At 49.5% G+C, this 23,983-nt stretch overlaps 1 protein-coding gene across 1 annotated transcript; it reads left to right on the top strand.

Moving 5' to 3' along the window:
* Positions 1–22,854, top strand: LOC131558133 (chromatin remodeling regulator CECR2). The gene is made up of 16 exons (XM_058805745.1): positions 1–131; positions 574–678; positions 1,275–1,324; positions 3,583–3,752; positions 4,467–4,544; positions 9,324–9,480; positions 13,193–13,322; positions 13,611–13,648; positions 13,734–13,825; positions 14,099–14,225; positions 15,601–16,028; positions 17,537–17,665; positions 17,755–18,553; positions 20,075–21,470; positions 22,321–22,426; positions 22,631–22,854. Exons 1-16 carry the CDS (start codon positions 76–78, stop codon positions 22,634–22,636), a joined length of 3,867 nt encoding a protein of 1,288 aa, XP_058661728.1. The 5' UTR covers positions 1–75; the 3' UTR covers positions 22,637–22,854.
* The last annotated feature ends 1,129 nt before the right edge of the window (positions 22,855–23,983 follow it).

Below are 23,983 nucleotides of genomic sequence, written 5' to 3'. Positions count from 1 at the left end.
GCCGACAGCCTCCGCGTGGAGCCGCTGGGCGAGGACAGCAGCGGCGCCCTGTACTGGTACTTCTACGGCACCAGGATGTACAAGGAGGACCCGGTGCAGGGCAAACCCAACGGGGAGCTGGCTGCAGACAGGTAACAGCCCCTCACACACCCCCTCCCTGTCTGGGTGCAGGGGCGAGGGGGGCACGGCCCGGGCTGGAGGGGGCTCCTCCGCCTGACTGCTGTTGTGCCGGGGGGAGCGGGCGGGACCCGAGTTGCCAAGCAGGCTGGGGGCTGCCATGCAGCCATGCATTGTGTCCAGGCAGCCTGCAGCCTTTGTGGCACCGGCAGAGCCTGCTGGGGGAGCGCTGCTGCCTGCCCCACCGCATTCCTGCCTGGCTGCCCCGCACCGGCGGCTCCCAGCCAGTGGGAATCCCTCCTCTCCTCTCCCCTCCCCGTCCTGTTGCTGCTCTGATTTAATCCCTCCTTTGGTTGGGATCTTAGCAGCTGTTCCGATTTCTGTGCCCCTCTCCCATCCTGCCAGCCTCGGTTGCCTTGCTGGCAGATATTTCATGGTGGTTTTGCCATTTTTCAGGGGATGTGGGGGGCAGACAAACACCCCAAACGTTCCTGGGAAAACGGGCAAGAGACGAGGGCGACCTCCGAAGCGGAAAAAACTACTGGAGGAAAATTTGCTGAGGTATGGAAGGGTTCTTCCTGCAACAGATATAAAATACATACATTCCCAGAGGGAAGTATAATGTATGTCTGGGGTTCCCCCAATAACTATGTATATACCATGCAGCCATAATCTCAAAGCAACTCAGAAGTGAAACAAGCTCAGACTTGGTGGATGCTTTGATTACTCTCCAAAGCAAATTCTGACTTAGCTGGAAGTTTGGTGAAACAGTGGGCATCACTCTTCCAACCACCTCACTTCAAATGCAGTTCCACCATGCAGTGCTAGGGAATTTGCTCCTGATAAAGAATACTTTCATTGTGTGACTTGAAGCCAGAAATCCAGGCCAGTTGAGTCCATTTAGATTTTGGGATGCTTCCCTTAAGAACTGAGATACTGTACTTGACAAACTTCATCCTGCACCATTCACTTACAAAAACTTTACGAAGCTATGATAAGTATATATTTGTAATATGTATCAAATGTGTGTTCTGCAGTGTTCTTTTCATGGTTTTGCTCTGCGCTGGATAATTGTGGTATTCCCTATTCTCCTCAGAAACAGCTGTGTTTTGGTGATGTGATGTACTTATTGTATCACTCCTCTTTATTTTTGGTAGGGAGAAGGCAGAAGAAAGCTTGCTTATCCACGAGACTCAGATAAGAAATGGTAAAGAGATTTTGCAGTATTTGGATTGATACCACCCACTAATAAGACTTAAATTATCAAAACCCAGAGAGATGCCTGAGAGACAATCCAGCCTTTCTCAGGAGAGTCCTTCTGCTGATGGTTGGGGCCAAGTTTGGAAGGAGGGGTTTGTATTACAGACTGCCTGGCATTGGGAGCCTGGGCACCTGGAGGCCTCCTGTTTTGTCATGGCTGAGTTTGGGATGAAGAAACCTAACCTTCTGGGATACACTGGAATTCAAGGGCTCACCTAAAAAAGTCTCCCAGCGGTAAGGTAAAACACACCCTCTTGCTAGCAGGTGTGTTTTTTCAGATGGGGAAGAGAGTGGAGTCGGTGATGCTAAGATAGAGAAGGAAGAACCTTTTTGATCCTCTCACTTTTCTTTCCTCATGGCCATTGGGTGGCTGAGAGTAGTAAACAATGTCTTGGGTAAACCCTTACCCAGCTAAGGGTTAACGAGGCAAAAAGCGAGTTAGCAACATGATGTGAAAGTGAGTTCAAGGGAGCTGGGACTCATTTGTCATACATGTGTATCCACTGGCTTCCACAAAACATAGGGACTCGGCCTGCCTGTTGCCTCACAATAAAAGGCAAGGGTGGCATTGTCTTTCCCGTGCCTCCTTCCATTTGTTCTTTGTCTTCAGATTTCCTGGCGGCCACTCCGGCTTCTCCAGAGCCGGGCGGCAGAGCCGGAGCGGTGTGCGTGAGGCGCTGGGGGTTTTATCAGATCATTGTCTCCAGCAAATTGTGTCACTTCAGCTGCAGAGTAATCTTCTGCTGGCACAAAGAGTGCCTCAGTCCTGTTTGCTATTGAAATGAGTTGTCTGTGGGCAGCTGGCAAGGGGATGAGAAACCAGGATGCAGGCTCTGGGGGCCAGATGCAGGTAAGCTCCCTGCTGCACGTGGGCAAGGGACGGATGGCTTTGTGTAGCCAGAGCAGCAGAGCCAGCACAGGGCTGGACCTTTGCTGTCTCACTTACCAGTCCCCAGTGCATTCACAGAGCTGAAACTCTGTGCCACTGCACCCCAGGCACCTGACAGAGGGCAGGTGCTGCAGGGAGCCTGCAGCTTTCCAGCCTTCCTGGGACAACCTGACACCTTGCATGTCACAGCCACTTACACTTCAGATCCACAAAGTGCCCAGAGTCAGATTCAGCTTTTTACTTCTTTTTGTTTTTCATTGTTAGTTTGCTTGAAAATGTGTTAAGAAGGTGCATGACATCTGCCAGTGGTGCTGATGACCATTGCTTTCTTTCTGGGAGCCAGTGGTTAGCCCTAGAAAATTCTGGAGGGAGCTGAGAACCCCTCAGCCTGAAGGTGTTTGATCCTAAACTTTCCCCACTCCAAAAAGAAAAAAAGGGCAACAACCCTTTTCTGCTCAGAGAGCATCCTGGGGCAAAAGCATACAAGTTGCAACCCATGAGGCTTCCCTGCTCTGTGTAAACATTTGTGGAGCAGGAACCACATTCCCTATCTCCAGGTGGGTGTTCCGACCACAGTGCAAGAGAGCCCTTCCTTCACAATTAATATTCAAATGTTTCACACAAGGTGGAACAGTTCTCCAAGTGTCTTGGTGGTTGGGACATGCTTCAGAGCAGTGGGTGATCTGCTTCAGTCCCACTCTGGATCGAGCAGGGATGGGATGTGAACTTTTGGAACTTCCCCCTCATCTGGCAGCCTGATGAACCCTGTCCTTCGCTTCCTCTTCTGCTCTTTCAAGTGCCTGCAAACAAAATATTTCATTTGCAGGGAGCAGGAGGATTTGTTACCCTGCAGAAATGGTTTGCAATGCTTTAAAAAAAAAAAAAGTATTTCAAATTACATTATTTTTGATGACTTTATTCCGCTGCCAGACTAAATTAGACATTTGCAGTTCCCTATGTCCTGCTCTGGCTGACAGCCCCCTCTACAAAAAACAAATTAAATTCTTTTCTCCAGTCTACAATAACTGTAATGTGGGCTTGCTACAGGGATGTCACACTACCTGTGTGTTGCCATGTGGCACCATTATTTCTTCCCCTGAGTACTTCCTCTCTATCTTGGCATCACTCTCAGAGGTAGCAGTGCTTCTGGTGCATGAAGAGAGCTTTGGGTCTGCAGCAAATGGAATGTTTTCTGTAACAGTGGCCTTTGCCAGTGTCTCTTGCTCTTCCTGAGCCCTGAGGAGAGAAGAGAAGGGATTGAGAGAAGCTGTTAGTCATAGCTGCTGGGGAGATAACATCCTTTCATGTTTTTGAAGGGTCCCAGGGGCCTGGCCGTGGGACATGGTGGTTGCTGTGCCAGACGGAAGAGGAGTGGAGGCAGGTCACAGAGAGCTTCAGAGAGAGGACTTCCCTTAGAGAGAGGCAGCTCTACAAACTCTTGAGTGAAGACTTCCTGCCGGAGATCTGCAACATGATTGCACAGAAGGTGAGGAGACATGACATCCTGTTTACCTCTCTTTGACCACTTCCAAGAGCAGGGATGCTTGCTGAGTGGAGAGCTAAATCCCAGCAGCCTGCCAGCCCGTTCTGCTCCCTGCACCTACAGCCTGCAAGTGTCATGGATGTTGGGGCTGTTGAGGATGTGTGGATGGGGGGAAGACTGTCCCCCATGCAGTGCTGGAGTCGGTGCTCGAGGATCTGGTTGGTGATTGCACAGCAGCGTAGGTAGGGTGGCTGAAGGGGTTACTGTCTTCAGCCATGTCCTGTGGCCCTTTTCTGCTAGCAGGGGATCTCTGTGCTTTTGAACTGCTGCGATTTACAGCCTGGCTTTTCTATGCAAACTGCCTGTGATTCCACTTTTACTGCCCTTTCTCTGCTGGCTCTGCTGAAGGGGCACTGGCTGCTTAGCTGCCCTAGCTAAGCCCAAAACTCTGAGGGGTGTTGTCCGTCAGCTGAGTGTTTCCAGGTGGGACAGATCTGGAAAGAAGGATCATTTGGCTGGATGGCTTTGTAAAACTGGCTCTGCAGTCAGCGTGCTGTTCTTGGATCGAGTTCAGTTTGCTTGTTTGCTACCCTTGTAAAGCTAATAGGGATTTCATGGTCACTTCTAGCCCTCAGAGTTTCTGCTGCCAGTGTCACCTATGTGCCCTAATTTCCTCCACTCTCTTTTTCCTTCCCTCAATTCTCAACCCTGTTTTAGGAGAAGCGTCTGCAGCGGACAGAGTTTTCTCCCAGGTGGATGTCTGACCATCAGCCCATCAAACCAATCAAGCAGGAGGTGAGGGGGGGTGCGAGGGGGAGGACGACGGAGGGAGGCAGAGCAGATGCCTCCTGGGGGAAGAAATAAACCGCAGCATCGCCATTCAGTGGGAAGGAGCCACTTGAAAGTGCCTGTGCTGAAAGAGAGATGGGTGGTAATGCCCGTCAAAGGCAGGCTGACACCCAGGGTTTCTATGGCAAGCAGGGAGGTGCTGCCCTCTGGATCGCACAGGGAACGGCCCCGCCGCAGACCCCGCTGCAGCTGCATATGGAAATCTGCGCTCAGTCTGGGGAATTCCACTTCAATGAAAGTGCTGGCACATTCGAGGCAGTTCAAAGAAAAGTTGAAGAAGGATGAGAGGGCTAGAAGAACCGGCTTACAAAGGGAAATGACAGAAATTCAGCCAAGGGGAAAACGTGAGGCTGCAAACACATGAGGGTGTAGATAGCGCCGAGGGAGAGAATGACTGATGCAGTATGGAGCTGAGCTAGGAGGGGGTCAGCTGGAAATGGAAGTCACAATTTAGGCTACTTTAAGAAATGCTTATCAAACTGCAGCCTTGTGGGCTCAAACAGCGCTTTCTGTGCCTCCTCACCCTCATCTCATCTCTACCCCATCAGTGCAACAGCACTGCTGCTGCTTGAGGGTCTGTGCAGTGAACCAGACCCAGGAAAATGACTGGAGTTAAATATAACCTTTTTCTTTGGTCGGGGTTATTTTTAACATAGATCAGTTTTCCGATCCAGTTCACCACACAGCCCCTAACAGGCACACCAGCACAGGCAGGGACATGGGGCTGTGGAGATGGGGGGTCTTTGAACTGGCAACTGGTACCCAAAGCAATCGGTCAGACAACACCAGATTAGCCACAGAGGAAAAAATTGTCTCAATTCTATCAGGCTGGGGCATAATCTCTCGCTGTAGATGTAATGGAAACATAGTTACCTGGTGTTTTGTCAAACCCTGGGAAATTAGGCTGCAGGGAATATGCCATGTGAGCTAGAGTCAGGGGTTCCCCCAAAACAAAGGAGAAAGTACAGGTCCCTGTGCAATAAATGTAATTACTTAGAAACAGATGAATAAAAGGAAGGAAGAACCTCTCATCATGCTGCAGATGAAAGCCTGTCGAGAGGAAAATGAGACCCCAGCGATGGTCAGTTTGGGGCCAGAATTGCTCTCTGCAAAGCCCACCATGCAGGAAGCACAGGGACACGTGTTTGTTCACAGGCAGCAGAAATCCCAGAGGAGGAGGGGAGTGGGAAACACATGGAGCCTGAATGATGCTAATCAGTACCGCAGGTGCTCCAGGTCTGCAGCAGCAGAGGGCTGTTAATTGCTGCCTGTGGGCCAGTGAAACCTTTCCAGCGAGCAGGGGCCCTGCTGGCACCCGCTGTGCTGGGACAGGGAGCCAGCCAGCACACAGTGGTGATGGTCACACTGCTCCCCAGCAGGATGTGAGGCCATCCCTGCCATGGGGCACCAGGGAAGTGCCAGCATTTCTGATGGCTTGTTCCTTAAACCAGGGTGGGCAGTCAGTGAGCCTGCGGGAGAAAGCCTCAGCCCGGTACAGGTGACCTCTTTCTCCTGGCTGCTGTTGGAGTTGGAGATGTAACTGCTCCATGGGCTCCTGATCCTGCAGGGGATTTCTCAACAGGTGGTTCAGATTAGCTCCTCATTTAGAGCCGCCTGAGCAGCACCCTCATTAGGAGAGCGCTGCAGAAACCTGAGCAGGAAGGTTTGGCGGATGAGGGGCCAGGGCACTCAGGGCACCCGCGCCTTCTGGCTTTCTGCCCCTGAAGCCTGATACCCAGTGTCTGGAGAGCAGAGCTGAAGGCAGGAGTTGGGCTCTTTCAGAGTCCCAGGGCAGGGGACAGCAGCGATGTTGTGTCCTGGAGTGCTCTCTGCCGGAGGGAAGGAGGCGGTGATGCCTTGGTCGCTGTGGTGCTTATCCTCCAAGTGGGGAGGAAGCTGGAGAAGAGTCCTGTCCTTTTGCCACCTCCTTTTGCCTCCTCCGTGGTCAGGAAGGAAGTTTAACTTGTGCTTGGTTCTTGCTTTTGTCGTTCCAATAAGTGTCTGCTTCCACCAATCCAGTAGGAGTTTACTGGTTCATGTTTGTGTATTTTTTTAACCCTGAGTTGAGCACACTTGTCCCCAAGTGTGGGGGACTTAGGTGGGGCAGCAGGCAGAGGTGCCTCTGAGAATCAGGTTGTTTCTGTGTCTGAAGGGTCTCAAAGAGCCCATGCAGCACTGTTGCTGCCCTGCAAGTGCTGCAGGGAGTAAGTGCAATTGTGGGTGTCTGCTGCAGTCCTTGGGGCTCACTACACTGATTGTGGTTTCTGCTTTTCCCTTTGCTTTCTAGATCTGGTAGGATGACACCCTCTCCTTTGTTTAAAAGTGCTTTGTTGATGCCATATGTGTGTTGGCTTGCTCTGAGCATGCTGTGTATCCTGTGTCATGCCATTGAAGCTCAGGGTGCTGAGTGTGCCCTGCAGGCTTGGAGAGGTCCTGGTGTGAGCACTGCAGCTTGGATGTTGTGTTCCTGTTTCCATAGGGCATGAGTGATGGAAGTTGTATTAATCTAGGGAAAGGGAAGGTCTCACCTGTGTACCAGCAATCAAAGAAATCCTAACATGCCAGGCTGGCTTACATGTACTGGTTTGAGAATGTAAAGGCTGATGGTCACATCCTCACTAAAATATCTTGGCATACCAAGTTTGGTGGTGGGTTCCTGCTCACCTCTTTCTTTTCACCTCACTCTTTTGGTTCCTATTGCAATTTAAGATTTATCAAGAAAGTCAGAGGAAAACTGTTTGACAGTTTTGACAGTGGTCAGGATCAGATCTGAAAGGAAGTTGTTTGCAGCTCACAAGTAGCAATTCAGATGGCAGAGCTTTTGAGGAAAAAAAGAATCAAAAGTGGAAATATAGAACCCAATTCTCTAGGTTCTTGACCTGTTGTCCTTGTCATAGCACAATCCTGGGCATCTTGGTGTTTGGACATTGATCAGAGAGGAAAGGTTTGAGAAACAACTGGAATAATCATGCCAAGGAACTGAAAGGATTGCTTTATAAGAAAACATTTAATCTAAATGTAGAAATGTGGGAGTTGTGTAAGTGTCTGAGGAGTCCATAAGGTAAAGGCTGGAATGTGACTAAAGAAAAGGAGAATTTATGTTCAGCCAGAAGAGCATAACTAGGAATTATTGAATGGAATGAGGGGTTGAGAAACAAACTTCAAACTGACTGGGGGGAGAGGCTGGCTAATCTCAAGGCACCTGAACTCACAGAATGATTTCCCTAGGAAAGGGGTAGACAAATAAAGTGATAACATTTTGACAAAGATATAAAATTGAAAATAAGAGAATGGTTCCCTCGTGATGAGATGGAACTCTGGGTCTCACCTTAAAGGATCAACACAGAATAGGTGGGTTTTATTGCCCAATTTGTCCCTAAATGCAGGATATGGTCCTAATTTTGTCAAGAGTCCCATGACCCTCTCGTGGACACTTCTCTGTGACTGTTGGTGTTTGAAGCATAATTCTCTTAATGTATTGTTTCTGCTGGTGATGATGCATGGTGCTTGTCTACAGAAAACTGGAGTGGGAGTTTGTAGGGCAGCATTGGGACTGTGTAGGGGAAGGGGAGGCAGAGGGGGAATGAATGTGCAGTGATACCAGACAACATTTCTGGGCATTCATCAAAACACCCCCAGGTTCCATTCCTGGGCAATGAAACAAGGACAAAATAGTAATCCTGGTGCCAGAATTTATTTGTTTTCCCTGGGGATTAATAATGGGCCTGGAGAAGTTGATGGTCTGAGCAGCAGCCAACGGACCCCAGCTGATTGCTAATCCTCAGGAAATGCCTTCTGCCTAAGTGGTGGTTGCTGGTTATTCCCTGAAAGTGAAGCTGGAGCAAACTGTATGTACATTGTTTTTTCTGGTTGATATTCCCTGCTGATAAGGTACACATATCTTGGTCACAGGGGTAGGAGTGGCTGGTAGATGACTGATACATTTGTCTTAGAACTAAATTAAGGTAATAAAGATAATTGCACACTTCCATATACATACCTTATACTTTGCTGGAGAAATAGGAACAGGCAGTCCCTGGTCTGGGAAGCCTGAAGTCTTAAGAAGGATCAAACACAGCCTTGCAGCCTGCTGGCAGTGGGGAGGTGAGAAAGTGGGGCAATAAAGAGCCAGGTGTCCTTGAATGAGAGAGCTGGTTTTGGGACCCAGCAGGAAAACTGTCCAAACAAACAAATGAGAGCCAGTTCAGGGGAGATTAGCACACAGAAATTTTGAACAGGAAAGGAAAACATTCCTAATGATACCTTGACGCAGGGCTGTACCAGACGCTTTTCCTATGGAAGTGTTCTGTGTTTTGCAGCAGAGACAGGTTTGGCAAAGTAGTCCTTCTCACACTTACAGTCAGAGCTCTGCTAGCTGGAAGAGGTAGAGGTGTTGTGTGAGGGTGTCAACAGCCTGAATCCTTTGCCCAGAAGGGAAGAGAAATGCGCGTGGTGCATCCCTGACAGAATGGCAGCTTGTCTAACCCATCGCTTCTCCTTCCATTGTCCTTGTGTCCGTAGGATTTCATTGCTTGGCAAATAACCTCCCTTTCCATGTTGCTTTTCATCTAGGAAATCGTTCATTCAAATCCTTTTTTCCCCCTTTTTTTTCCTCCCAGTCATCCATTGTAGGTGTGCTTTAATACCTCCTCCAAGTAAACCTGCCTCTGCTCAGCTTTCAGTGAGCCACTGAGTTACAGTTTTTGGTGCATCATTCTGTTACAGGTAAACCCAAATGTGCTGAGCTCAATGGAGAAGCAGAGGCGCAGAGAGGAAGAGGAGGAGCGCCAGATCCTTATAGCAGTGCAGAAGAGGGAGCAGGAGCAGCTGCTCAAGGAGGAGAGGAAGAGGGAGATGGAGGAGAAGGTCAAAGCAGTGGAAGGTAACGTGGAACAGGAGTGGAAACTTTCAAACTCACGACTGAGATCTTGAATTAAATTTTGCCATTTGCATTCCTCCCCTGCCAGACTTGCTAATGAGAATATTTTCTTGTTCTCTGATAAGTTGGTCTGACTGTAGTTTCTTTTCCTTTGTCTGTCCTCTCAGTGTTGGTGGCTGTTCTCTAGGGCACCTTTAGACTGTGTTGTCTTCTTCAAATTGTGCTAATTTTCTTCCTTGCCCCAGCTGTCAATTTTTTTCTCCTGCTATTCATGTTGTTTCTCAGTTCTGTCTCCCCACTTGCCTCCTCATGATTTCCCTGTGTGCAGGATTAACCTTCTTTGCTCTCACTGGGATAGCATTTGGTTCTTTTGGCCCAATGCATGATGGGAGAAGAATTCCCTTTGAGGAGAAAGGGAATGGGATAACATGGGAGTAGCAAGAGTAGTATTTTTATATTGCTGCTGGCATTACCAATTGGAGAACTAAAGGTGAAGGGACCAGGCTGCATAGAGCACCAGAGGTGGCAATTTCAGGTGTTGGTTCTAAAACTTTTGTGGTTAATGAATTAAATGTTGATTTAAGCTCTTCTGGAGCAAACAACAATGTTGTGTTGAATACCTCAGATCAAGGCACAGAGAGCAGGCACTAAGCCTGTACATGTAGGTGTGGGTGTCAGAGCAAGCTGATTTCTTTTTGTTGGCCTCCCTTATGGGGGATTCCTTTAGCTGCTGCTTTATCCACAGTGACTGGCTGGGCTGTTGTAATTCCATGGAAAGGCTGAGCATCCTCAGAAAGCTGTGGCAATGTGGGGCAGTGTCAGTATCATGAGTCCCAAAGTGGATAAAGAATCAGAAAAAGAAAAAAAAATATTAAGTTCATGCTCCCCTTGTAAACTTTCCAAAATGAAACAGTTTGCTACCAGATGTTTGGTAGGAGGCCAGATGTTATCTAAGAATAGCTTCTTTTACCTGCTTACCTTTCTAACCATTAGAAAAACCAATTACTTCCTTGGCCTTCATGTATTCCTGGTTGCTAGTCCTAGCTAATCAGGTGTTTTAAATTGAGACTCATCCAGCTTCCATATCTGCCACAGATATCTGTTTCCCTTGGCAAATTGCATATTCTTTGTGGTTTAATGCTTCTTCTTTACAGACAAAATTAGTCTTGAAGTTCCACAAGAGCTGCAAAGATAAATGTTCCTGTAAAATGGTTTTGGTTTGGTATAAGCCACTTCCTTTTCTGAGTAAATTCAATCATTACATCACTGGATTCAAAGGCATCAGAGCCATGCAAAGAGACTGGTGTGAGGTTGAGCAGTAGCCTCTTTTAAGCCAAGTTAGCATACATTCTTGCTTCTATTGGCACAGGTGCTTTAATTTTGTTTTGTGCAGTTTCTTTCACTTCGTTTAAACTCTTTTCTAGTCCATTTAGGCTTAATCAGGAGAAGTCTTCTTTTAAGCCATGCAAAAGCTGTTTGCAAAGGTTATGTTGACTTGTTCAGTTCAATCACTACAGTATTTTTTATCCCCAGAACCAGCAGCTCTCCAGGTAAAACTGGCTTCTTAATGATCATTTCTTAGTGCCAAGCACACCCACCACTAGCATTTGCTGTCATGACAGTTCTAATGATGGAGGGGAAATTATTTGAAAATTATGTCATTTGTTTTACTTGGTTCAGACTTGTTAAAACTGGACATCCAACAACAGAAATTTCAGGGCAACAGAGATTTTCTTCTAATTTTCAGTCTGTTTGGAATCTAATATTAGTTTTGTATGGCCTTCTGTAGAGGAGAGATGTGAAATATCTTCTTTGTATGAATTTTACCTTCTTCTCAGTTTTGGATGGTATTTCTGTTTTTACATCCCATTCTTGTTTCCAGCCCAAGATTACACTTCCCCCAACTCCAACACAGCCCCCAGGTAGCAAGTTTCCTGCTGGGCCCATCTGTACTCTCCTGAATTTATAAGTTAGGGAAGCTTTCTAGATTTCTACCACAACAGCAGGTTGGAGTTTCCCAGCTCTCTTTCCAGGTGCTGCTTCAACATCATGTATCACATATATGAGTTTCTAGCTTGTTGAGGCACTTTTTAGGGCATTATTTAGATTTTGAAAGCTGCTGGGTAGGAGTCAACCCAAGCCAACAGTATGAGAATGAGCTCTGCCAGTGATCTTGAACACACTGTGTTAATCACTAGCTGTGTTAGAGACTCCTGCTATTAATCCTAGCTGAGATCTGGTACCAGAGTAGAACTGCTTCGTTCCTGTCAGTTTACCAGGTCAGATCTTTGGCAGATGCTGGTGGATTTCTAAAATCTACACCATCTTTACCTCTTGGCTGCTGTTGTCAGCAGAGATTTTCCATTGGCTGCCCAAATAATCACTTCATGTTCTTCTCCTCAGCTTTCTCACTTAGGCATCCATTGCAATGCCATCTAAGGATTGCAAATTTTATGAAAGCAGCATGAATTCTGAAAAGTGCTTGGACAGACTCAGATATTCCCTGTTACATGAAATGGGGTGTTGGACTTCTGGTCATGCAGTTCTTTTAGATTCTGTGGGACACCTCAGATGCAAGTCCTATAATCCCAGCTTCAGTGCTACCCTGAGTCTTCTAACAAGAAATCTGGGCTTTCTTTTACCAGTCTTTGACATGTCTGCCAATGAATGTCCCTACAAACACTCACCTTGTAGCTATTCCTACTTTTCTTGTGCTCTCAACCTCCACCCCAAATTTATTTTTGACTGACAGAGTAGGACTTCAATAAACATTTTTCCACCAGAGCTGGTATCTCTTGAGTAGTTGGCATTTTCCAAAGGCAAAGCCTCTGCTAGAGTGTGTTAGCCAAGTCTCCCTCATCTTTCTTTCACTCTGGGTGTTCCCTGACATGGCCTGTTCCTATGACATCTCTCCCTGAACATTACTTCCGCAGAATTCTGCTCCTGCAGAAGGTTGGTCCAACTGCAGGTGTTTCACAAGTCAAATGAATTCAGATTTCCTATAAGAAAAAGGAAATGAGGTTCATAAGAGCCCATAAACTTTCTATTATGAAGCAATCTGTTGGCCAGCTGTCTGGTTGCAAACCACAGGTTATATTACCAGCATTGCTTCTTCCTGTGTCTCACTTCTTTAAATGAAAGCTGTCCCAGTGGCCCTCGTGTGTGGCAGGTTGCTCACTCTGGCTGCTGGCCATGAAGACCTACCTGAGCAATCTTCCCAAAGGCAGCTAAGGAGGATAAAAATTACCCCAGTTACTCATTGCCACTGGTAGAACTGGGAGCTGGTAGAACTCCCCTCCCTCAGCACTGCTCTTCATCCCATTCTGTGCAAAGGCAGCTGCCTCAAGTTCACCTGCCTGAGGTGAAACCCCTAAAGGAAGATAACAACAAGCCAGCTCTTTCCATAGTGCTGAGCTGTGCCTAGGGCTGGGTGTTGAGCTTCCCTCTTTGTACCACACCACTTCTGGAAGTTGCCTAAGGCAGCATCTGTGTCACAGTGGGGCTCCAAAATAGGTGATTGTAACCAAGGGAGGATGACAAGGCATGATGATGGTGCACTGTATTCTCACCTCACCTGCTCCTGTGCTTGTGCTGCTTTTGCTGAAAGAACAAGATCCTCTCACTGGAGCTATTGAGAGCTGCAGGAGGACCTTCTGTTTCCCTGCAAAATGTGGGCAAAGAGTGCTGAATGGTTTTTCATCTCTTCCCACTGCAGAGCGGGCCAGGAGGAGGAAACTTCGTGAAGAGCGGGCGTGGCTGCTGGCACAGGGGAAGGAGCTGCCCCCTGAGCTTTCCCACCTGGATCCCAGCTCCCCTGGCAGGGAAGAGAGAAGGACCAAGGACATGTGAGTACACAATGGGCCATTGCAGCACACAAGTGTATTGAAGCAGAGTAAGTATGGCAAGGAGAGGAGTGTGATCATTCACAGGAATGCAGAGGGAGAAGTGAGGACGGAGAACAGTGAGAGGAGTAAGCTGAGAAACATCTGGGTTTGGTCCATATGAGAGGAGTGTTTGTGAGGAGGCCTGCTGGCCAGCATGGTGGCACTGCATGGGTGGAGGAGAAGATGAAGTACAGAGCATGTCTTATCTGTCCTCAGTCTGCATATTCACTGTGGTGCTTCCTGTTACAGCTTTGAACTGGACGATGAGTTCACAGCCATGTACAAAGGTTAGTCCCACCCCAGCTTTCTCAAAGTGAAATACTTCTCTGTGTGTGTGAGTGTAACCATTCACCTTTCTCCTGCTGCTGCCAGTTCTAGATGTGGTGAAGGCTCACAAGGACTCTTGGCCCTTCTTGGAGCCTGTTGATGAATCGTATGCTCCCAACTACTACCAGATCATTAAGGTATGGAAAGTGGCACAGCCATCTTGACTGATGCCCTTTATTCACTGGGATGCAGTTCTTGGGAAGTGTATTGAAGTTTGATGGGCTTTATTACTCTCGCAGCCAATATCCATGATTCTGGCAGTCCCTTCTAACCTTACAAGTCAAGAAAACAAAAAATGGATGGCTGCCTCTCTGGAGAGCATCCTCTGCTGCCCATGCCCTCTCTGAGCTCTAACTTTGTAAGCCCCACTGTGCTTTCTGTAACTGAAGGGAAGTTTGGTTGTATTCCAGGCCCCCATGGATATCTCCAGCATGGAGAAGAAGCTGAATGGAGGTCAGTACTGCACCAAGGATGAATTTGTGGGTGATATGAAGACCATGTTCAGGAACTGTCTGAAGTACAATGGTGAAGGCAGTGGTAAGAGCAGTAAGATGCTATATTTGTCTATTTGCAGTGCTCAGCCAAAGCAAGCAGTGCCCTCTTCCTCCTCACCAGTACTTGATTTGTGATTCTTCTCTTTCAGAATATTTTTGGGATACCAGATGAAAGGGTAATAGTTACTGAGACCTGCACTGGGTTTTAGTGAGGCTTTTAGCACAGTTTGGTCATGCTGAATTGGGGCATGGCATACCAAGGACTGCCATGATGGTAGATGGTGAAGGCAGAGCACACAGAGAGGAGAGTTTGTTTCTTTCTGAACTTATTCCTTCATGTGTTTATGTGTGCCCCTTTTCCTCATAGTAACTAACAGACTGAAAAGCATTGCAGTCTGGTTAGCTGCCAGTGTTTGTTGAGTACCACAGGAAAGTGAGGAGTGACCCATGCCTGTCCTTTGGATGGAAAATGTAGTTTTTTGCTTCCTTGGCTATTGAAGGAACAATGTGAGTGTGCAAATGGGAAATCCTGGGTTTAATTGCCATGCCAATTAAAATTCTATGTGTTGCTTAGATAAGAAATCAGTTCCCATATGGTGGGTCATCACTGCAGACAGTCTCACCAGCAACACCTGGTGAGAAAGGGAGAGCAACATTAAGAACAAATCAGCTTGTTGCTGTTGGCTGCAAGTAAAAGCATACCTGCACTGCCACTGGGACAGCTCTGTTCCTCAAGGAACTTCAGGGTTAGTTGAGTGGAAACAACTGGAAAGTCACTTGCTTCAAGGCCTTGTTACCAGCACCTCTCACATGTCTTTTCTTTCCTATCCACTCAACAAAAAGTAAAAGCACATCTCAGCAGAACTGTCCAGTAAAAATGATGCAGTGGGGACACTGTTGTTGGCAATAGCTTTCATGTCAGGGTCAACAAGTGCTTTGGAAACTACACAGATAAATGTGTTTGCTGATTTTCCTCTGTCTTGTGGCCCACAGCAGAGACCTGAACGAGTCCAAGAAAAGCCTCTGAAAGTAATCAAATAGCATTGCTGGAAGTTCACATTTCTTCTCTCAGCACTCCTGCTGGCTAACTGTGCAGGTCACACATCTCTGTGAGCAGAGGTGGTGCTCCCCTAATGTAATTCTTGGCACTAGGCTGGAACACTGAGTTAATGCTGACTCTGCAGGCCCTGCTGCCAGTGGTACTTTGTCATGCCTGTGTGCCTGTCCTCTGCTGGCGTTACTGAGCAGAACTGATGCTGTGTTGCTTATGGAGTTTAGTAACCAAAGCCAACTAGTTAGAAACAAAAGTCTTCCTTGGAGAAACTTGGCAGAGGGGAGATGATTTATCTGATGTTGCATAATTGCTTAATTGCTTCTCTCTATGAGGCTCTGACGTTCTTGGGGGTTTTTGACTTCAGAATATACAAAGATGGCTTACAACTTGGAGAGGTGTTTCCACCGAGCAATGATGAAGCACTTCCCTGGGGAAGATGGAGACACAGATGAGGAGTTTTGGATCAGGGAGGACGGGAGAAGAGAGAAGAGGAGCCGGCGGTCCGGCCGCTCCGGCACAGGCAGCGTCTGGACTCGATCACGAGACCCCGATGGGCCCGGCAAGAGACAGCAACGCCTGGAAAATGGAGGAAAACCTCCTCCATATCGAGCTGCTTCCAGGGCTCCCGCTTCTTCCTCCTCTTCCTCCTCCTTCTCCTCGTCCTCTGTGGATGACCCAAGTGGCAACCCCATGCAGGCTGCTCGAGAGGTGGGCCCTTCCAACGGGCGAGGCTTCCCCCGCTCCCTGCAGTACGGCGGCATGCCCAGCCCTGTGCCACATCCTGCACAGATGGTAAGGAGCAGCTCCTGCTGTCCTCTGCCCATCAGGACAAGGCAGGGAGGGAGGTAAAAGGGAATGAAACTTCCTACCATGAAATCCTTAGTGCCTGTCAGGAACCTTTTCCCAGAGATAAAGAGTCAGAGCTATGGTTCTTCCAAGTGAAACCTTTTCAGCCCTTAGATTTAAACTGGTGAAATTTAAGTCTTTGCCACATTAGGTGGGGGCAATCTCCTAATGTTTCTCATGGCTGTCATTTCCCAGTGTAGACAAACTCATTCCCCCAGTTTTCTTCTCTCCTTGGAGAGTAGCCCCAGTGTGCATGGAAAGCTGTAACATTTCTTCCCTTACCCCCCAGTTTATGAAGCTGAACAATCTGGTCTTTTGTCTCAATTGTTTACAGATGCCTGGTAACTTTGTGCCATCTGTGTACTACTGCATTTTGTGCTTTGAGTATTTATAAAAGCAGTAAACTGAATCAAACAAAGGCCACCCTGGACTGCAGCAGTGACCTATCTTTAGCCCAGCATTTCTTCTCTGAATGCCACCTCTGTTCTGCCTCCCTTCTGGGCTGTTCCTCACCCGTCCTTCACTGCCTTTTGCATTTTAACCAGTGATTGCTTGTGGTGTGATGTATCTGCTGTTCTCCTGATATTTAGGCTATCCCTTGCCCTTTTAGCTAGAGATCAAACAAAATCTTTAGAGTGATTCTTGTGCTGCAGATAGTGGAAGGTGGTAGGAGAGCTGGAGGCATTGAGTATTTTGAAGGAAATCCAGCATACTCCCTGTTGTTTTCCTGCTTCCATACTCTTGTGGTCCATTCCTGTTCTTGAAGCAAACCACTGCCCCCTCCAGCCTTCTTTCTTGCCCCCCAGTATTTGGGTGGCAAGTGAGTGTATTGCAGCCTTAAATTCAGGGGTGAGTTGTGGTGGTGTTTGCAGGGGTCCCAGGATGAGGGAAGAGATGAGAAACTTGACTCTGTTTCAGAAGGCTGATTTATTATTTTATGATATATATTATATTAAAGGAAAATGATGTATTAAAACTATACTAAAAGAACAGAAGAAAGGATTTAATCAGAAGGCTAGCAAGGAAGGGAAAAAATTAATGATAATAAAATCTTGTGACTGATCAGAGAGTCTGAGACAGCTGGACTGTGATTGGCCATTAATTAGAAACAGCCACATAAGACCAATCACAGACCCACCTGTTGCATTCCACAGCAGCAGATAATTATTGTTTACATTTCGTTTCTGAGGCTCTCAGCTTCTCAGGAGAAAAAATCCTGGCAAAGGGATTTTTCAGAAAATATCATAGCGACAGTGAGTGGCTGAGGTGTGACAGAGTGGCTTTGATAAGGCTGAGTCACCTATAGAAGAGAGTGCGCAGCTTTTCTACAGTATCTCCAAAACAGTCCAGCTGCTTATTTGTGCAGTTACTCCAGCCTTGGCTTCCCCTCACCTGCAGTATTTCTACTGCTTTTATGCCCTTCACAAATTGTTTTATTTCTCCCCATCCTTTAGAGACCAGCGGTGCCAGGAACCTTCGGCCCTTTGCGTGGATCCGATCCCACCAAACTGTACGGCTCTCCGCGAGTGCCCGAGCCCCATCCTGGAGACCCGGTGCAGCAGCACCAGCACTTTGCCATGCAGGTGAGCCCCTTCCGCGTGGGGTGACGCATCCCCGGCCCCGCAGGTTCCACGGCTGTCACTGAGACCCCCCCCTCTCTCTCTCTCTGCAGCCGGCCGTGGGACTGGGCGAGCACCACGGGCACCGCCTGGGCACTCCGGAGAAGCAGGCGTGCGCGGCGCCGGCACACGTGGCCGGGCTGGGGCCCCGCCTGGGCTCCCTGCAGCTGGGCCGCCCGCCCGATGGCGTCTATCCCCCGGCCCAGTTCCAGCAGGGCTTCCTCCCGCCGCGGCACAGCGGGCCCCCGGGGAAGGCGCCGGAGGGCTCGGAGGTGCCCCCGGCACACATGTACCGGCCCTACAAGTACCTGAACCGCGCGCACCCGGGCCTGTGGAACGGCAGCCACGCCGGCCAGGCGGCCGTGGGGCCCGAGGAGAAGGCGCCCATGGGGCCGGGGCCCTCGCTGCAGCCCCGGGTCCTGGGTCACATGATGGACCCCCGGGCCATGAGGCCGCCGCTGCCTCCCGGCCAGTGGAGCGAGCAATCCAATTTCCTACCTCACGGGGTGCCTCCCTCAGGGTACATCCGACCGCCCGGCAAGGGCGCCGGCCAGAGGATGCCGCAGCCGCCGGCCGCCCTCTTTGGGGGAGCAGCCCAGGTTCAGCGAGGGTGCCAGGGCGGGGACTCCATGCTGGACAGCCCCGAGATGATCGCCATGCAGCAGCTGTCGTCCCGCGTGTGCCCGCCGGGTGTGCCTTACCACCCCCGCCAGCCGCCGCCGCCGCACCTCCCCGGGCCCTTCCCACAGCTGGCCCACGCTGCCTCTGCCAGCAGCCAGCCCCCAAAAGCCATGGGCAACGGGGGCTCACAGGATGCAACCGGCCACACCATGGACATGGACAGCAACCAAGGTAACGCCCTCAGTGCCCACTGGTAGCACTTCCCTGCCTGCATGTGTCGCCTCCACCGCTCAGAAAATAATTCAAATCTTGGTTAAATATTTGGGGGGAACAGAGTTTTTATGCATAGTTTTTTTAATCTAAGTTGGAATACATTTTCTACTCAGGGCATTGCTTAGATTTTTCTGGGACTGTTTTGTTTCACTGTAGCCTGCCAGAGGTCCCCTCTGTCCCAGGTTTACCTGCAAGTTATCAGTGTGCCATGAGGTGCAAATGCAAAGCATTAGTCTGTAATGCTTCTAGAGCTCACCTGGAGTTAATATAAAAATTGGATCTGCAGAGAGTTAGGTAAGGAGAGGAGATGTTATGTGAATAAATGCCTTAAATATACTCCTTTGAGTGTGTGTAAGTATAACTTCCCCTCTGAAATGCACATCTGCCTTATGAGCTCTCAACATCTTAAAATCTTCACACGCCAGGGCTGCCCAAAAGCCCCTGAGCAGCTGTATCAGTTCAGGTGAGATGGCAACATGTCATGCATGCCCTTACCAGTTTCTTTCTGGTTGAATTTCATTTGTTCTATCCAGTAAACTACAGATAATAAAAAGGAAAGAACCTTAAAAATAAAACCTAATGTAGAGATCAAAAAAATTGAGAGATCAAAAAAAATTTTTTTTCATTAATTCTAGCTGGTAAACTAGAGATCAAAACCCTTGTATCTTTTATCAATCCCTTGTGCGCCTTGCACTAAGAGGAAACTCTTTCCTTGTGTGGCATTGCTTAAAAGTTATCATCATAATTTAGCTTGCTGGATATAGAACAGAGACAGGGGAGAACATTGAGTGATTGCAGGACAGAGCGGTCTCATCTCCAAACCACAGTTGGTTAAAATATGGCTGTGATCATCTCTGCAGTATCTCAGAGCGTGGTGGTGCTTCTGCCCAAGCTCGATGCAAACAGGGTTTGTGGAGGGTGGGCTTAAATTTGATGTTAAGAAGAAATTCTGTACTGTGAGAGTGGTGAGGCACTGACACAGCTTGCCCAGAGGAGCTGTGGATGCCCCATCCCTGGAAGTGTTCAAGACCCAGGGTGGAGAGGACTTTGAACAATCTGGTCTAGTGGAAGGTTTCTCTCTCCATGGCAGGGTGGGGTGGAACTACATGATCTTTAAGGTCCCTTCCAACCCAAACTATTTTTTAATTCTATGACTGGAAAGGATAATGCAAGCCTGAAATCAAGCTGCCAGTACACCAACACTTTTATGTTGCTGTCATGTGGACCCCAACTCTGCCTCTTCCTTTGGGCAGCCTCTGCACACCTGTGTCAGAGCAAACACGTTTACCACGTTGTTCCAGAGGGGCTATGACTTAGTGGTGGCTCACAAACTGCAGTGTCTACCTGTGCCATCTTTCAGAGAGAGATGCAACCTCATGAGCAGTTTTTAAAAGAGCACTTTTAAAAGAAGCAGCTCTTAAAGATCACCCAAATTTGCAAAGATTAGACATGTGTTTGACTTCCTTCCCTCTCTTTCAGTGGACTCGCTGGCAGGCATGGACGAGAAGGCTCAGTGCATCATTCCTGACGGGGCCTACGGCAAACTCCTACCTCACCCCAAGCCCCCGCTGCCCATGGAGTGCACAAGGCGCGCCGTGCCCCCGGATGGGGAGGGGGACGGCCCCGCTGGGAAGGGTGACCTGAAGGCAGGGCAGGGCAAAGGCGCGTGGTCAGCAGAGAGCGGCTACACTGGGGACCCGGGCTGCGTGAGGGACCTGGGGCCCGCCTCCGAAAGAGGGGGTGCCCTGCCTCAGAACGGGGCGGCGGCCGAGGGGCCGGCAGCCGGCCCTGAGGGGAAGGGGCTGGCTGCCAACCTGCTGGAGAAGCCCCTCTGTGGTGGGGGAAAGGCTCTGCCCGAAGCAGCCGTGCCCTGCATGGGACAGGGCAGCGGCCTCCCTGGCGTGGACGCCACCTCCATGGGGGCCACCCCCAACCAGTTTCATCCTCTCTACATGTCCGGCCTGGAGTACCCGAATTCAGCCGGGCGGTACCACATGAACCCCGGCCTGCAGGGGTTCAGCCCCGTCATGGGGGGGAAGCCACCACCTCCTCCTGCCTCCCACCCCCAGCATTTCCCCCCGCGGGGTTTCCAGCCCAGCGGCGCTCATCCCGGCGTCTTCCCGCGGTACCGGCCGCCCCAGGGAATGCCGTATCCCTACCAGCCGCAGCCCCAGCCCTCCTACCACCACTACCAGCGACCGCCCTACTACGGCTGCCCGCAGGGCTACTCGGACTGGCAGAGACCTGTCCATGCCCAGGCCAGCCCCAGCGGGCACCCCGGTGCCCACCCATCCCTGGGCAGGGCCCCCTTCCCGGAGCGGGGCCTGCAGGGCTGCGAGGCGCTGAGCTCCGCCATGGCCTCTCCCAACCGCGTGGACGCAGCCAATGCCAAAGAGGTTTCTCCGAGCGACGGGCAGGAGCTGGGGCCTGAAGATGAGAAGTCCGAGGAGTCCCAGGAAAGAGCGGAGAGTCCCAAAGAGTTTCTCGATTTGGACAACCACAACGCAGCCACTAAGAGGCAGAGCTCAGTGGCAGCGGGGGAGTTCCTGTACGGAGCCCCCCCACCACATCTGGGTGCGGGGATGGGATTTGGCCCATCAGCATTCCCTCCCCATGGGGTGATGCTACAGACTGGCTCTCCTTATGGATCCCGGCATCCTGCCAGCCACTTCCAGCCCAGGACCTATGGAGCGCCCATGAATGCTCACCTGTCTCACCATGCAGCCTCCGGCCAGGCCAACGGCCTCTCTCAGGAGGGCCCCCTGTACCGCTGCCGAGAGGAGAACGTGGGTCACTTTCAGGCCTTGCTGATGGATCAGAGAGGCAGTGGAGGTGGCATGGGGGGGCCACCCCAGGACTTGTATAGACCCTCGGGGTAAGATGGTGTTTTCTGCAAGGAGGCAAGGTGGAGGGGAGGGGGGTGATGCCTGGGTGACCATCAGTCTTGGATACCCTTGAAGGGATATGGCTTCAAGTCACAGGAGATGGCAAGTCAAGTTGAAAGGCTAAGAGGTAGCTCTTGCACTCTTGGAGTAAGAGTACTAAAATGGAGAGAGAGTCTCATTGCACCTCCTTAAAGCAAGGAGCTGTCATGGAGAACCTGTCAGCCTGCTTCATCCATCCCCACACCAGTGCTGAGCTTCCCCTGACAGTGTTTTGCTAATGTGTCATCAAGGGTTGAGTCGCTCTTAATCACAGGGGCTCTTGCCGTTTTCTTTGCAAATGTTTTATTTAATCTTGCTTGTAGTGAGGCAGAGTCACTGACTAAAGTGGAAGTTTGCCTCTTGTTATGAGCATCCTTAATTTTGCCCTCTTTTTGTCCTCTTGTTTTGCCCCTTCTCTCTGTGTCAAATTTCCATCACAGAAAGTTACTTCTCACTGAGACTGTATATCACATTTTTATTCCCAAGTGGAAAATACTGCTACTCCAACAATTCCCTGTTCAGTTTTTATGAATGTGCCTCAGCTGTTACTGTTTTGTCATCATCACAGCATCAAGTCCTTCCTTCTTCTAGTGTTCAGGAAACCTGGCTTAAAGCTAAGCCACTGGGGGAATGGCATGGGTTGAGGGCTGTATTTTGGGGGGAAGCCAGACAGAATATACAAGACAAATGCTTGTATGCTAATGTTGTATGTATGCCTTCAGTGAAGTAGTTTTAACCAAGAGTGGGGATTTGCTCCTGACATTCATGTGCTAAAACTCTCTCCATTCAACCTGACTGCAGAATGCAAATGCATCAGGCTCAAGTTCCTTTCCCGAAGATGCCTACAGCAACCATGGCCCGGGAAGATTTGACATCACAAAAACCATCAGCGTTGCCTCTGGATCAAGTAAGGGCTGCTAGAGAGAGCAGAGCTGAAATGCAAGTCTTTGTCCTCCCAATGGTTAAAGGATTGAGGTGTTTGGTGAGGGTGGGGAGAACTGGAGGGAGCTGTGAACTTGGGCAGATCACTGGTGTTAGCTTTGAACTGGTTGCATGCAAAGGAGATTATTCCTTTCTAAAGCTGCTCCAACTCTTGTTCTTCCTCTTGCAGAGCTAGTCCAAGAAAGGATCAGACTTCATGAAGACGAAAGCCACACATGATTTGGACAAGGGAGAGGAGGGGCAGGCCCTGCTCCCACCCTCCCCTCGCCCATGGAGCTTCCCAGGTCCGCGGAGACGGCGCCGTGCCGGATTTTGGGCTGGAAACCCACAGAGGTGCTGGGCCCAGCCAGCCAAGCAGCTGGATCACCACACAGGGCACCCCAAACTAGTGGCTTTCTGTGACAGGAGACTGCGTCTCATTCAGGGTTTGAGGGGTTTTTCGGGTGGGGAGGGCGGGGTGGGGGTGGAAACTTTCATTGACTGCTAAACTCAGGTATATTTTTCAGGGTGGAAGAGGATGATGATGGAATTTTACTTGTAGTATTAACATGTGTGTTTTGGAGCTGGATCCAGTTTACAGAATTTAACCTGTTGCCTTTCTAAATAAATTTCTGTTGTTGGTGAATGTATTGTACATAATGGGGGAGGGGGTGGGCCCAGCTTGTAGTGGGCTTAGCACTGGAGGAACCGTAAACTGTTTACAATCATATCACACTGAAATCTTTCAGGATAGGGTGAGGGTTTGGGGGGAGTGGGGAGAGGTGAGGGAATGTGTGATGGATGACTTGCTGTCCTCCTTCCTGTCCTCTGCAACCAAGACACGACCCCCTGGCTGGTTGGCTTAATAGCAGGAATTGCTCAGAAGCATAACATGTCCTCCTCTTTCTCTTGTCCTCTTCCTCCTTCCCCTCTCACCCCCATCTCCACCCCTCTGGATCCAGGGCCTGAGTGCACTTCCAGCTCCTGTCATCATGGGGGAACAAGGAAACCAGGACCAGGAACTGAAACCAGGGCAGGACACCCATGGCATTGTCCCTTCTGCTAGTATAGTACCCTTCTCCCTGCCTTTCTGATAGAAGAAATGTGTGCTCTAGAAAACAGAAAAAGGCATAACTGGTTAAAACTTATAACTTATTTTGGTGAAACCAGTGTAGTTGCAGGTGGAGCAGCACCTATCCAGTAGAACAATTTTGTGCTAATCTGTACTGCCCTGCTGCCCAAGAAGAGTCCCCACCTCTTTCTGTGACCCTGGGCTAAATTCACTTCTTAGCAGCAGTGAAGCAGAAAGTGCCACAGGCTTCCTGAGCACTTCTGCTGAGGAGGAGAAGAGTAAGAGGCTGCCTTGGGGGAATGGCAGGGTTACTGCAGTGTGAGACATTTGTTGGATTTGGCATTTGCAGTTGCAGGTGAATTGGGAAGCACTCAAGCACTCATTCAGAGTTGGATGTGGAGGTTGATTGGCTCAGAAGCTGAGGGACAAAAGGGCTGCATCCTCCAGTTCAGTTGGTTTTACTTTTTTGTC

The sequence above is a fragment of the Ammospiza caudacuta genome, chromosome 5 (assembly GCF_027887145.1).
Source record: "Ammospiza caudacuta isolate bAmmCau1 chromosome 5, bAmmCau1.pri, whole genome shotgun sequence".
In the NCBI taxonomy this organism is placed as follows: Eukaryota; Metazoa; Chordata; class Aves; order Passeriformes; family Passerellidae; genus Ammospiza; species Ammospiza caudacuta.
Note: the sequence above shows the minus strand (reverse complement) of the source record. Positions and strands in the feature narration are given on the sequence as shown.

What these genes read in the sequence shown, in the direction of transcription:
- LOC131558133 (XM_058805745.1), top strand. Translation starts at nt 76, where the DNA reads ATGTACAAGGAGGACCCGGTGCAGGGCAAACCCAACGGGGAGCTGGCT. An exon ending in GAGAGAAGGACCAAGGACAT is followed by an intron (nt 13,323 to 13,610) that starts GTGAGTACACAA and finishes TTCCTGTTACAG; the next exon opens with CTTTGAACTGGACGATGAGT. An exon ending in GGACATGGACAGCAACCAAG is followed by an intron (nt 18,554 to 20,074) that starts GTAACGCCCTCA and finishes CCTCTCTTTCAG; the next exon opens with TGGACTCGCTGGCAGGCATG.